The 15,084-nt window shown below is 33.9% G+C and overlaps 1 protein-coding gene across 1 annotated transcript in view; it reads left to right on the top strand.

Moving 5' to 3' along the window:
- The window catches only part of Map4k5 (mitogen-activated protein kinase kinase kinase kinase 5), a 108,389-nt gene extending 100,027 nt beyond the window's left edge, over positions 1-8,362 (top strand). Inside the window, exons 30-32 of the mRNA XM_027929825.3 lie at positions 2,020-2,090; positions 4,375-4,430; positions 6,736-8,362. Coding sequence (XP_027785626.2) covers positions 2,020-2,090; positions 4,375-4,430; positions 6,736-6,823 — 215 coding nt within the window. The 3' untranslated portion in view covers positions 6,824-8,362. The remainder of the gene's footprint in view (positions 1-2,019; positions 2,091-4,374; positions 4,431-6,735) is intronic.
- Positions 8,363-15,084: the final 6,722 nt, after the last annotated feature.

Genomic DNA, 15,084 nt, shown 5'->3' with positions numbered 1-15,084 from the left:
TAAGTACATGAAACTTGGCTAGTGCTATATTACTTTAAACTTCTAAAATTAAATTTTAATGTAAGTAGCTTCATATGACCAGTAGCTGTCTTATTGTACAGTAAAAGTGTCTTATTGTACACTAAAGGTCTAGACCATATTGTTGTATCCTGAATATTTAAAACTTGAAACTATTTTTAAATTTTTTGTTCATTATTCACATTGCTGCACCAAGTGAATTATACTTCTCCCAATTATCTCCAAAGCAAGAAGTTTTATTTATGTAATATGATAGCAGTGTTAGATATGCCATGGTTGGAGTATGTAGATGGCTATTGCTTTTAGGTCTGTTTATATATAAATAGCAAATTTCCCACATTTTAATTTGCTTCCTTGTCCAAGAGTGCTTTTACTGTATTATTATTTGTCATTTGTTTTTTGTCATATTATTTTTTTGTCATTTTTTGTTTGTTTTGTGTACTTTGTTGTTCTTGTTTGGTACTGGATATTGAACTCAGAGGCACCCTCCCACTGAGCTACATTTCCAGTTCTTTTTTTTTATTTTAAGAAAGGGTCTTACTAAGTTGCTGAGAGTCTAGCTAAGTTGCTGAGGCTGGCTTCAAACTTGCAATCCTCCTACCTCAGCCTCCCACATTGCTGGGATTATAGGTGTGCGCCATGTTACCTGACTTATTCATTGGTTTTATGATTTTTAAAAATTATTATAATTTATCATTACTTGCATTCTCCTTGATTTTTACAGAGTTAAGTATTTACCTTAGGAGTGGTAGAACTTGTGAGAAAAATATTATGACTACATTTTGAGTAATTGATGATAGGATTCTGCTGTAAATCACAGAAAGTATTAAAGTTGTCATTTTTTATTTAGGCCATACAAAATTTATGCATTTTATAATTATAAGCATGTACTTTTAAAAATATGTTTTTGGCTACTTACCAGATTTTGTTTGTTTGCTTGCTTGCTTGCTTACTTGTTTGTTTTTAAATTCCCTTAATATGAGATTTTCATACTAAACTGGAGTTTGGTATGTCACAATATACAGAGTTTAGCTCTGTCACAATATAAGGGACTGATATTATAGCTCAGTGACTGAGCAGAGAAAGCCCTGGGTTCACTCCCTGGCACCAAAAGAAAACAAAATATGTTTATGCCTCTATTAACATCTGACAGAAAATATTTTACCTGTGATTGGGAAATTTAAATTATTGAAGCAGAAAACCTAAACTTTCTTGAATCCAGATAAATTATTGGCTAACTAGATGCTAGAACAGAAGGAACTTTAGAAAATTATTTCTTCTCTTACTCCTTTATGTACTGGGTGTTAAATACCAGTTTCTAAAATTTAACATTTTTAAGAGAGAATCTAACAAATAGATCCTTAGCTCCTTTTTATTTTATTTAAGACATACTGGTTTCTCAGTTTTTTCATATGTAGTTTGTACTTAGTAGTCTAATAACCAATACAAGTAATTTTCAGTCACTTTCCTCATCATCTTTATTTATATTTATGTTTTTCTAATTCTACTTAATTATCTCTAATACCTACATTATAATACTTGATTAAATACTAAGAATTTTATAGAAGAATAAACTTAGATCATAAATATTTAATGTGATTAAATTTTGAACTATAGAACAGAAGATGCTTAATGACTATTTGGATAACCATTTTTATCCAAAGCCCATTCTTTGTTTTTATTATTCACTTAATTCAAAGATACAATATATGGAAGAGAAATTAATATGCCTATAGAAGCTTATCAGAAGTTAGCCCAGGTTTAAAGGAATGCCTATTACATATATTCTTGAAAACTTATATAACCTTCCTCCAATAAATTATTTGAGTTTAGACATGTCTTAGCCACAAAAATGTTGAGAAATAATGGTCTAGACAGTGGAATTTTGCCCTAAGCATTTGAATAGCCTTACATTATCATTTATTAAAAACAGTTAAGGGAAGTATATGGTGAAATGCTGTGTGCTTTATTTTAATTTCATTTCTCCCTTATCTCTTTTAGTATGCCTTCAAGACAGTGTGCTGGCTTTCTGGAAACATGGGATGCAGGGTAAAAGCTTCAAGTCAGATGAGGTACATTTTCTCAGTTTACCTCTGCCAACTCCAACTAAAGATTTTAAATGTTGAAATGTTCATTTTATGTGTTTTCTCTCTGAACCTACATAACAGTTTAATGCCTTAATGCTATGAACTGGTGGAGCAAAAATTTGTAATCTGTCCTCAAATATGTTAATTTTTGTATTTTAAAATTCTCAGAGGCCCCTATGAATTGCAAAATATAAGTTTATGTAATTTTATTCATCTAATCTGTAATTATACTTCCCATAATCTATAAATATATAGCTCCTTTTTAAATATTATATTTAAAAGTATAAAGAATATGAATTGGATCAAAGGACAGAGGAAAATCTTAAGATCATACTCATTTAGTATGAAGTACCAACTACATTGAAGACACTATTATTGTAAATAATGAATAACACTTATGATATTCCAGGCACATTACAAATATTAATTCATAGAAGGCTCAGAATAATCCAATGGATAGATACTATTTATATTCCCATTTTTACAAGTACATAATGGTAAAGTAACTTATTCAAATTTACTTAGCTAGTTAAATGGCAGAGCCTGGATTTGAAGGGTTTCCAAATGTCACTTCTAGCTGAGATAATCAGGAGATATTTCATACAGGAGGTAGGATTTGAGATCTTACCTTGAAAGATGAATCCTGCTATAGAAGACTCTTCCCGTTTGTGCCTGTCTACACCATGGCCTCACAAATTTGTGGATTTACCTGAAAGCTCAGAGTCTTCTGTTTGATTCAGTTTTATTCATATTCTTATTCATAAGTAAATAAATAGTTCTGCCTCTTACATATAGGCAGAATTAGAATGCTTCCATGAGAAAAATGACAAAAGTCAACTGTCTGAATATATCAGCTCATCTGTTATTGACCCATGTCACTAAATGTCACCTGGTCCCTGCACTTGATGAAATCTACAGTCTCACTTATTGTCATAAGGTTAATTATTCTTAAATGCTATTTTCATTATGTCATTCTTATGATTAGAAATCACAAAAGAGAACCTGTTTCTCACCATATCAAATTCAAAATTCTGTTTTCTGTTTGTGTGTGTGTGTGTGTGTGTGTGTGTGTGTGTGTTTCTGGGCATCAAACCCAAGGCCTCCCACCTGCTAATAACCAAGTGCTCTACAATTTAATTATACCTCCATCTCCCTAGTTACCTATTTTTAATACATTTCTTTCTTTCTGTTTGTATTCTCACCCTTTAACATGGATCTAGCTGAAGTCTTCTTTCACAAAATAGTATTGATATTCATCCATTATAGTCCACAATGATTAGAATATTTAATATCTTGGAAATCATCTCCGTCTAGTATAGCATCAAACTTGTTTCTGACTTACATTTATTAATTCTGCCTTCCCAGCTAGATTGTGCATGCCTTGTTAACAGACTGTCTTTATACTTAACTTTACATTCATACTGTCTTAGTTTAGATTCCTCTAAATGCAGAGCTAAGATAAAAGTCTCAAGTGGAGGTAATTTATTTTGGAATAGAGTCCAGAAAACTGCTGATGGAATGAGGAATGTAAAATGCATAAGTGTAAAAAGTCAAATGAGGAATGTAAAATGCGTAAGTGTAAAAAGTCAACAAAAGCATATTAACAACCTAGTTCCCATCATGGACAACCAGGCCTTAATCCTGGAAGGACCACTAATGAATACTATAGAATGTACCTCAGAACTGACTTATTTAGAAGTGGGGAGGTTGGAGCATTTATGCACCAACTGCTGTTCCTTCCTGGTTAAGGGTTGCCCCAAAACTTTCCATACTTAGAGATAATACTGATGCATAGCCAAGAGCCTTCTGCAGCATTGGAGAAAGGAGAGAAGAACCCTGTGGTATACACCAATGTGAGACACTGGTGCTTGAAAGCATCCACCAAACTATGCTGAAATCAGGTGGGCCACAGGATGCCCATGCAGACATCTCCATCTCAGAAATAAAAGAAAGGGCAAATCTTCTATTGGTTATGTGACCTTGAGCAAGTTACTCAACCTCTCCGAGTCTTAGGTTCTTCTTCAATAATATGAGAATTATAGTGCATATCACACAGAGTTCTAAGGAAAATGCCTGACATTCCATAAATGTTGATTCATTTCTACTAATAGTCAAAAAAGAAACTTCCTGAAACTTTTTTCATTTGAGGAATTGAGCCTTTCAAAAATTATTCATTCTGTTTAATAATTGCTCTATCTGAATGAGTTTTAAATTATTATTTAAGCAATATGGGAGCCCAGGTTGTAACTGATAGGTGTTTTCTTTTTAGGTTACCCAGGAGATTTCAGATGAAACCAGAGTTTTCCGCTTATTAGGATCAGACAGGTAATTGTTTATATTAATTTACCAAAGAGTGCAAAGATTATACTCTCAATTATACTGTCAGTCTGAATTGTGTTTCAGTCAAAATTCTTAGAGGGCTCTTCAATTGAAAGAATTTTTTCCATAATTTATTGAGAGTGAATAATATTTAGTAATTCAATTTAGCAATCTTATTTCAGTGTGAAGATCATGATTCCAGAGTTATATTCAACCAAGACAAAATGTGTAAATATAGGTGTTTATGTCTCTAGAATCATGACAGATATTTCAGAACCCTTCATTTTTATAATTTCTCCTGGTGTATTGTCTACTATCAACTATTATAAATATGTACCTCCTGATATTTGCTTTTATATCAGAAAATGTTCAACTCAGTTTTGGGGGTCAATTTAAATTGCAAAGGAGTATGTAGTCTTTTTGTAAACCAAATAAAAATCCCCAAACTGTGTTATCTTTTTTTAAAAATATTTTTTAATTATAGGTGACACAATATCTTTAATAAAATAATTTTTTGTGGTGCTGAGGATTGAACCCAGTGCCTCACGCATGCTAGGCGAGCACTCTACCTCTGAGTCACAACCCCAGCCTACCCAAACTGTGTTATCTTATGAAAAAAATAATATGAGAATTGGCAAAAAAAAAAAAAAAAAAAAATGGGAGCTTTTGTTCTCCAAAATATATTATCATCCTCTGTATCAAATAAAATATTCATTTCTTTCAATTTTGCTACCAAAAGTTGTTACTCCAGCACAGTTGGCTATGGTATTATGCATTAGGTCTTTGGAATGGTTGGAAGACCTCTGGTCTTCAGGTTCACACTATCATTGCTTAAATATTAGATGCTTGAGGAAGCTCGGGGTGAAGGGATAAAGTTATGCTTTAAAAGATTGGAAGAGTTTTGTAAAGAGAGGAAGGACCTTTTGAAAAATGATGAGGCCTGCCTTAGCAGAAAAGGTAAGCACACAGCACAGAAACCTAGGAGTAGGCCAGCAAAAAAGGGGGGCAGCATGGGAATGAGTTTGAGAACCACCTAGTAAATGGCTCTAGAACTAGAATGGGAGGCTCTTTACTTCTTGCAGGAAAGGCTGACAAATGAGTTGTGGATCATCCACTATATGTGGAAATAACACTTTAATGAGATCTAGCGTGAAAGAATTCTGCTTGACAGAAGTTTTGTGTCAGAAACCATTCCTCTCAGTAATGTGTTTTGCTCCGAGTCCTCTACCCAGAGTTTTTACCCTGTTACCCTCTTAGTCTTATTGTCTCACTACTTGCTCTAAAACACTACTGTTTATAGATCACTGCCCTACTTGTCATATTATGTACTTATTTGGGCATCTCCTTGATTTTAACATCAATATCTTACTCATTAAATCCCAAAGTGTTTATTTTGTCCTCTAATTTTAATAGTAGTTAAACATTTATTTTATTATTTAAATATAGATATCTGTGTCTGTGCTGGGTGGGGGAGAACCTATGTAAAAATTTTTTTTTTCTGGGTCCGGAGGGTGCTTAACCACTGAGCCACATCCCCAGCACCGCAGCCCATCCTTTTTTGTGGTACTGGGAATTGAACCCAGGGCTTTCTACATACTAGGCAAACTCTCTACCACTAAGCCACATCTGTCCCTGCCCCCCCCCCCCTTTTTTTAAATAGAGACAGTGTCTTGTGCAATTGCTTAGGGCCTTGCTAATTTGCTGACTTTGAACTCATAATCCTCAGCCTGCAGAGCCACTGGGATTACAAGCATGCACCACCCATGTCCAGCTATTATTTTTTTATATTATTCCAAATCCACAGTTGATTGATTTATTTTTCTTCCTCTTGGTGATTGATTGACTCTTTCCCTGCTTTTGGACATGGGGGTGGGGCGGGGTGTCTCATTTCATATTTAGTTTAAAACTATTTGTTTTCAAATACCTTGAAGAACAGTTTGGATGAAGTTCTCCTAGGATCCCGTTTTATTTTCTCAGCTCTTCTACCTTCTTTTGTCCTAAAGCATTGTTAATATAAATTCCTAAAGCATTATTATTACTATTGTTGGTGTTTATGAGTAGGTAAATTTGTTTTTAGTTGAAATAAGATAATGATCAAATATCAAAATATTTTGATATTTTATACTCATCAGTTCTTTTTCAGGTATGTTTTTTAGCTATAACATGTAAATATGAATTATGCATCAATGATCTCTATGTAATTTTATAAGAACATGAACAATTGACATTCTTTCCTGGTTTGAGGTTAGTATTTGAAGCATGCAACCTGTTTTTACTTTTAAACAAGCCTTTTGTTTTGGTTTAATTTCAGGGTTGTCGTTTTGGAAAGTAGGCCAACAGAAAATCCTACGGCACACAGCAATCTCTACATCTTGGCTGGACATGAAAATAGTTACTAAGCACCAAAAACTGATCTCAAATGACAGGGAAATGAACATACTCCATTGAAAGCAAAAATATTTTAAGGAAATTCAATACAGACTGCACTATGATTTACTTTACCTGTTATGGGTTATATCACAAATGTTCTGTACGTTAGGGTAGAATTCAATATTTTCTGTAGCTGGAAACAGCTAGTCTATCTCTTGCCACTATGTGGTGGTTACATCAAGTTTGCTTAATAAAAGCTATGAGACAAATAGTCCTCTAGTTCCAGGAAACACAGTCTTTTTTTAAAAAATAATAATAATAATGTTTGTAACAAGGGTGCCATGGTATTTTTAGATAACTCATGTGATTATCTTCAATTTAGTGACCATTTTATCATTTTATACCATGTTTTATTCTTTATTAATGAACATACTTTGATAAAGAAATTATCAAACAATCCTTTCACTTATACATTGGCCATTCTGTATGTTTTTGTAAAATAGAATATTTAATCCTTATTTATTAATCTCTTGCTGGAGTGGTTGGTGTAATGTATCTAACTTTTAGCAAAAAAAAGGTTGCAGAGCAGCTTAGATTTTTTTTATAATGTAAAAAATTTTTGTTTACCTTTTAGAGTAGTACTTTAAGGGCTAAAGGCAATGTGTTTGGGGGTTCAACACATATGCAGTGTCATTTAACAAAAGTATTTCTTAATACAATTTCATGCAGAATGCCTTAAAAGGGAGTTTTGTGTTCTCAACAACAAATACTTATATAAGGGGTCATTAAGAAAATAATGATGATGGTTGAAATATTCTTAGAAGGGTGTGTATGTCAGGTATGGCTACTATATGTATGTATTCTTGACAAACAGTATAATATACCTGTGACTTTTTTTTCATTAGGGATAAATCATAAGAAATTAATCTTCATACATATTATCATCCCTAATGTAGGGGGAGAAAAGTATTTAACTACCCATGTTATATATTTTACTTATACTATTCCAGAAGGAGAGCTGTAAAGCAATTACACATGTAATCTTGGGGTTGTCACATATGTAAAAAAGTAATTTGTTTACTTTTTGAGTAGGTTTAAGAAAAAAAAAATTAATGAAATTGGATTTCTGATGGGATAGTATGAATAACTATTATAAAAAACAGTATTCTAAAAATAAAGAATAGGGCTATAATTTAGTTTGTTTTTCTTTGGTAATGTTAGTATGCAAAATTAAAGTATTACATTGATACCTGTTGTCTTAATGCATTTATTAAGAATAATTAGCATTGAGATGATGAACAAGGATTAAGTAGTAGCAAACGGTAGAATTATTCTGACCAGTTACTTGAGAGGAAAACAATATAACTATCTCATTCAGTCTTCAGCTGTTCTGTAAAATAAATAGTATCATTACTGTTTTTCAAGTGAGGAAATAAGATTTAGCAAGGTTAAGCAACTTTATCAAGTTCATACAAGTTAGTTGTTGAGCCAGACTATGAGTCTTCTGACTCTGTTCATTTCACTAGGCTATATGTAAACAATAAAATGTTTTACAAGTGAAATACAAAGTATTTGTTCTTTAAAAATGCACATATGCTGTGATATCAGTAAGAATGGCTATGTATTTGGGATATGTTTATTGGGTCTTCTAGACTGATGGATACTGGATACAGTGGATGGCAGGGGGGACCATTCTCTAAACAGGGAAAATTGACATGAATGGATACAAAGATCCAGCATCCTCCTTTTCTCACTGAATTCTGGCAGCCAACCTAGTATTAGTGGAAGAATATTCTTTGTGAATCTGACCAGTGCAAGTGAAAAGGCCTGAATAAGATCCTGGCATCAAAGACATCCTTGCTAAACTGCTCAGTGAGGTAACAACACAGTGAATATCATGGTTGGTGTGCCCACCATGCCTCCAGAACTTGTAGTCAGTCTGTGCTATTAAAAATGAATGACCAACTAAGAATTAAAAGAAATCTGAGGAAAGCTTCTCTATGAAAGAAAGAAACAACCACCGGGAGACTCAGGATGGGAGAAATGTCAAAAGACAAAAAATATCTTCAGAAAGATGTTGCAACCATCAATCCAGGGCAGAATTCTTCAGAAAACAGAAAGATCTCCTGGAAAATAATATGAATAATTCAATTAGAAGCTTTAGAATATAAAGTTGAGGAAATTTTCTCAGAAAATAAAAAATAATAAATGAGAAATCCTGGCCGGGCATGGTGCTGCACACCTGTAATTCCAGTGGCTCTGGAGGCTGAGGCAGGAGGATAATGCATTCAAAGCCAGCCTCATCAACTTAGCAAAGCCCTAAGCAACTCAGCAAGTCCCTGTCTCCAAATAAAATTAAAAAAAAAAAGGCTGGGGCTGAACCCAGGGGCTCAGTGGTAAAGCATCTCTGGATTCAATCCCTAGTACACTCCACAGAAAGAAATGCTGAAAAATAAGATTTAAGTAAATTAACAGCCCAGGAAATCCAATGTCCAGTCTCTCAGAGTTCCAAAAAGAAAGAATAAACAGAAGAAATCAGTAGCATATTTTAAGAAAATTTTCCAGTACTAAAGAACATCAGATTCTAGAATGAAAAAGCACAGTGAATGAAAAATACCTATACCAAAATATGTCGTGATGAAATTTCAACTGGTCAAGAGAAGAGCTCCTTACATTTCCAGAGAAAATGGGCAGGTCACCCACCAAGGAATAAGAATCACATTAGCTTCAAATTTCAACAGAAGCAATGCCTTTAAACTTCTAAAAAATTCTGTGTCTTCCTGTAAATAAGGAAAAAAATGAAGACAGCTTTAGTAATATGAGTTCCCAAAAGATATACGCTTTCTCAAGAGGCTACTAGAGTTTGTGCTTCATAAAAACAAGGGCATAAACCAAGCAATATGAAGATGTAAATTGCAGAAAACAGGATTCAATAGAGATTTGAGATGAAGGAAATTCCCAAATGATGGTGATGGATTTCCAAGGAGACTATATTGAAGCATATCAGAAAGCTCTGGAGATACTTTTTCAGAAAGATTAATAAAATACCTGAGGGTTCTTAGTATCTTAAGTTAGACAACCAGCAGAGTGAGAAGTTCCTCCTAAAACAAAGCCTGAGACAAGAACATAGATAAGATAGTTTATTTTAGAGATCCCAGAAAATATGAGTGGGGACTATGATACTTCTTTTGTTGTTGTTGTTGTTGTTGTTGATGGACCTTTATTTTATTCATTTATTTATATGTGGTGCCAAGAATTAAACCCAGTGCCTCACACATACCAGGCAAGTGTTCTACCACTGAGCCACAACTCCAGCCCCTGGTACTTGTGATACTTTAATGGAAGAGGGAGAAAAGTTGATGTAAGGGTGTGCGTTCTTAACTACTGTGTAAACAGTGGGAACTTGATTCTACCATGTCGCCTCTAAGAAGCTATATGATAGCTCCCAGAATTATCTCCTGAAAGAAAAGTGGCTCAGGCATTTATCTACAGACTTACTCCTCACTGACCTATAATGTCAAGGCCATTACCTCCTTGAACAGGGGCAGTTTGCACATGGGCCATGTAAGCTCCTTAAATGTCAGAGACAGTGTTGAGGCCAAAAGCTGAGTGTGAGTTTGAGCTCCCATGGACTGTCTACTGCCTCTCTGGCTGAAATCAGATGCAGGTGAATATTTGTGCAAGACCCCAGGATTTAGTCAGTGATGATTTTTATTTGAAGCAAATTTTTATTTTTAAGATTTAAATTCAATAATTGGCAATTCTTAACTCCAGGAAAGCAAAATGTGCAGAAAAGAAAAACTAAACTATGATTGCTGGTTAAATGGCATAATGTTAACAGTGAATGTCAATCTAATCAAATGGCAACATAACTATATTGGAAGAGGACATGGTGTTGTGCAAATGAAGTAGAAAAGTTATCAGGATCCTCATTTTCCACAATGGGAAATCAGTAGATAATACTTTTAAAATTAAGGGATTATTTCAAACTAAAAATTCTCTGCAAAATGAAACAAATAAGAGTAACGAGACAAATACTTGCAAACTATACATCTGATAAAAGGTTAATATAAAAAATATACAAGAAACTCAGTAACAACAACAAAAACAATCAAAATGGCACAATTCAAGGCAAAGGACCTGAGTGAACATTTCTGAAAGAAGGTATATAAATGCCCAACAGGTACAGGTAATCCCCAGTTTATTATGATTCAACTTACAATTTTTTGACCTTACAGTGATGTAAAAATGCATTCATACCACCATTCTGTCATTTTCAGTACAGTATTCAATAAATTGAATGAACTATTTAACACATTATTATAAAATAGGCTTTGTGTTATATGTAGGCTAATGTAAACATTCTGGACATGTTTAAGTTAGGGTGGTCTAAGCTATGATATTCAATAAATTGGGTACATTAAATGCATTTTCAACTTAAAATATTTCCAACATACAATGGGCTTGTCGGGCCATAACCCTATCATAAATTGAGGAGTATATATGAAAAATGTTCGACATCATCACTAATCATTGAAATTAAAATTAAAACCACAGTGAGATTATCACCTGATACCTGATGCTTTTTATCAAAAAAACAAAAATAAGTTATGGTGAGGATTTACAGAAAAGGAAATCCTTACACACTGTTGGTAGCAATATAAGTTGGTACAACCATTATAGAAAACAGTATGAAAGTTTCTGGAAGAATTTAAAATGGTATGATTCAGCAATTCTATTATAAAGGTATATGTCCAGATGAAATAAAATTAGTATGTCAAATAGATATCTGCACTCCCATCCATGTTCGCTGCACAATTTACCCTAGCCTGAATATGTGGAATCAACCTCAGTGTTCATCAACAGATAAGTAGATTTTTTTAAAAATTGTAATATACTTGTTGCAATATTATTCAGCCTTTAAAAAGGAAGGAAATTGTCATTTACAACATGACTAAACCTGAAGAACATTACACTAAACAAAATAAGCCAGACACAGGAAAACACATACCACGTGATCTCACTTCTGTGTGAAGTCTAACTCAGTAGACTTGAACTGTGGAGTTGAACTCAGTAGAGAGAATGGTGGTTACCAGGGACTCAGGATGGTATGGAGGAGATGTTGGGCAAAGAAAAAAAATTTTTTTCAGCTAGATAAGAAGAAATTTCTTTTAAAAAATCAAGAAGAAACTTAGTGACATGAAGATAATCTGCTAAAAGAAGGAAAGTTTTTGAGAAGGAAGAGATTGAGAAGAGTGTACACTTTGACAGGACTATTTGTTGATGTGGATGCATACATTTGATTTTTAATGTTAAAATTTTAACTTAAAACATAAATACATAATAGAAACAATCGAATGAAATAAAAAATACGAGGTCTTTCTGTGGAAAACTGCGAAAATAATGGAAGAAAATTTAAAGTAGGCTGAAATAAATATCAGATTATGCCAAGTTAATGTATTAGAAAATTCAGTATTATATAGAGGTCAGTAGGTTTCATGTGACCTAAGCAAATAGTTTGTGGGACTTGGAAAGTTAATTCTAAACTTGTATACATACAAAGAGCCAGAAACAAGGCAATCTTGAAGAAGAAAAACAACCCTGGGAGTTTCAGGCTACCAGATTCCAAGAATTATTAGCTGCCATGGTGGTTTGATACTATGATATTGGCACAAAGACATAAATAAAAAACAATCAAAAGTTCAGAATCAGAGCAATGCTTAGTCACCTCATATATGACTAAGATGGGCTGCAGTAAAATGAAGGAAAAGATGACCTGTTCAATAAGTTATATTGGAAACTGGAAAATAGGGTGAATCTTGCATTATACAAAAACATACCAGATGGACTGTAATCTCATTTATAAAACTAGCATTTTGAAAAGAAAATAGTAACTTCATGAACTCAGTGCACATAGACTTCTTAAACAGAACATTAAGCTTTAGCTGTTTAAAAAAAAAAAAGCTGATTTTTTTTTAATTCATCCAAGACAACTCTACAAAAATGAAAAGCCACAGAATGGAAGAGATTTATATTGTATATATTCACAAAAGATCTGCCCAGAAGATGCAACGAACTTATACAAATCAGTAGACAAACAACCCAATTTAAAAAAAAAAAAGTGTACAAGAGATTCTGAACATAATTCCACAAAAGATAATGTTGAGGTACTCAATGATGTGAAGGTGTGTTCAGCTTAATTGGTTGCCAGAGAAATGCAAATTAAAACAATACCACAAAACAATGCTGCAAATTAGTGTTACCCACCAAAATGACTAAAATGAAGAAGACAAAAAGTATGGTGAGATTGGAGACACAGGTGCTTGTATATTGCTAGCAGGAATGTGACATGGCGTATCCACTTAGGAAAACAGTGACAATTTCTTATTTACCAGTCAGCCCAAGAAAAAACATGACCACACAAAGACTTGGATGCAGATATCCATAGCAGTATTATTCGTAAAAGGCAAAAAGTGGAGCAGCCCAAATATCCACCTGCTGGTAAATGTGGCACACACATATTTCAGAATACTATTCAGCAGTAAAAAGGAACAACGTATATACTATAATGTGCATGAAACTCAAAATTAGGTGGAAGAAACCAGCACGTGTTGTAATGACTCCATTTATATGAAATGTCCAGAAAAGGTGCATCTATATAGAGACAGAAAGTAGATTAATGGTTGTACAGAGCAGGGGTTAAAAATGGGGAGTGACCTGAATAGGCCTGAAATTTCTTTTTGAGATAATGGAAACATTCGAAAGTTAAATTGTGATGAAAGTGGTACAATTGTAAATTCACTAAAAAAAAAAAAAGATTCATACACTTAATATGACTGAATTTAATGGTATGTAAAATATACCTGAGCGAAGATGTTTAAATCGAGGAAGAGCACATTTCAATAAACACTTGAAAAGTTATTCAACTAAAGAAGTTGCATATGGAAATGCAAATTAAAGCAATGCCATTATGAAATGAAACTACTGTGCGACTCAATCCAAAATGGCTAAGATGAAAAAGGACAATATGTAGTATTAAGGATATGGAGCAACTGAACTCTAGGACACAGTGGTACAAGTATAAGTTGATATCATTTTAAAAACTAAAGCTGAACACACCTCGAGACCCAAAAATTACAATCACAGATCTCTATACCCAAAAGACATGTTCACCAAATATTGTATACAAGACTGTATATAGAGCATTATTCAGACTTGCCAAAAATTAAGTACAACTCAAGCATTCATCAATGCTGGAAAGGATAGATAACCTGTGATGGTAGTCACAACTCAAAAGGCAGCAGAACAATCAAAAAGTTTGAACTATTCAGAATGACATGGTTTTCAGTCCCCCAAAATGTATGTTCTGTGTAAAAGTCTAGCATTAAAAGTATGCTGTATGATTTCATTTATATGAAGTTCAAAAACTATGGTGTTAGAAATCAGGGTGGCATTTATCTTCAAGAGCAAATGAGGGAATCATGATTAAAAAGAACATAAAGGGATGTTTCAAGGTGCTTGAATTGTTCCATTCCTTCTCATTTTGTGATAGAAGCTGTATACATGATTTATGCATTTTTCTATATGTACTTCAATAAATATGCTTATTTAAAAGACCCTGTATCTAGACCTGTACTAGGGGAAATATTTAACTTTCACATTAATCCTATAATGACAATAGTGGGGTTCCTGTTTCCTGTAGAGGCTAGTGGTTGTCACTTTGGTGATTGGGTTCCCCAGAAGCACATATCAAGATGGACTCAAAAGGGGCTGGGGATGTGGCTCAAGCGGTAGCGCGCTCGCCTGGCATGCGTGCGGCCCGGGTTCGATCCTCAGCACCACATACAAAGAAAGATGTTGTGTCCGCCGAAAACTAAAAAATAAATATTAAAAAAAAAAAGATGGACTCAAAAGTGCATGTGATTAATTTTGGGAAAACACCTTGTTGAAGAATAAAAGGGATGGGGAGCAGAAGTAAAGTAGGGAGACTCAGCAAAGATTTGACATGTGAAATGAGGAGGAAGAATTTGATAGACTCAGACTCCAGTGCAACTATGAGAACCTTGTGGTCAGTCAGTGGTGAGCTTGAGAGCAAAAATGGCCTATTAGGGGACTGCAGTGATGAACTGAAGTCATCAGCTGGGAGCAGCCAAGGCAGAGCAGGGCTGATGCTGAGGAACATTCTCAAGATTAAGCAATATATTTGCAGCATGTTCTCTCTCAAAGAGAAAAGTGATAAGTGCACATCATAGCTACCACACACATTTGGTTAACTGGAAAGTTGAGTTCA

Source organism: Marmota flaviventris, chromosome 2 (assembly GCF_047511675.1).
Source record: "Marmota flaviventris isolate mMarFla1 chromosome 2, mMarFla1.hap1, whole genome shotgun sequence".
In the NCBI taxonomy this organism is placed as follows: Eukaryota; Metazoa; Chordata; class Mammalia; order Rodentia; family Sciuridae; genus Marmota; species Marmota flaviventris.
The sequence above is the reverse complement of the archived record's forward strand: the minus strand, read 5'-3'. Positions and strand labels throughout refer to the sequence as shown.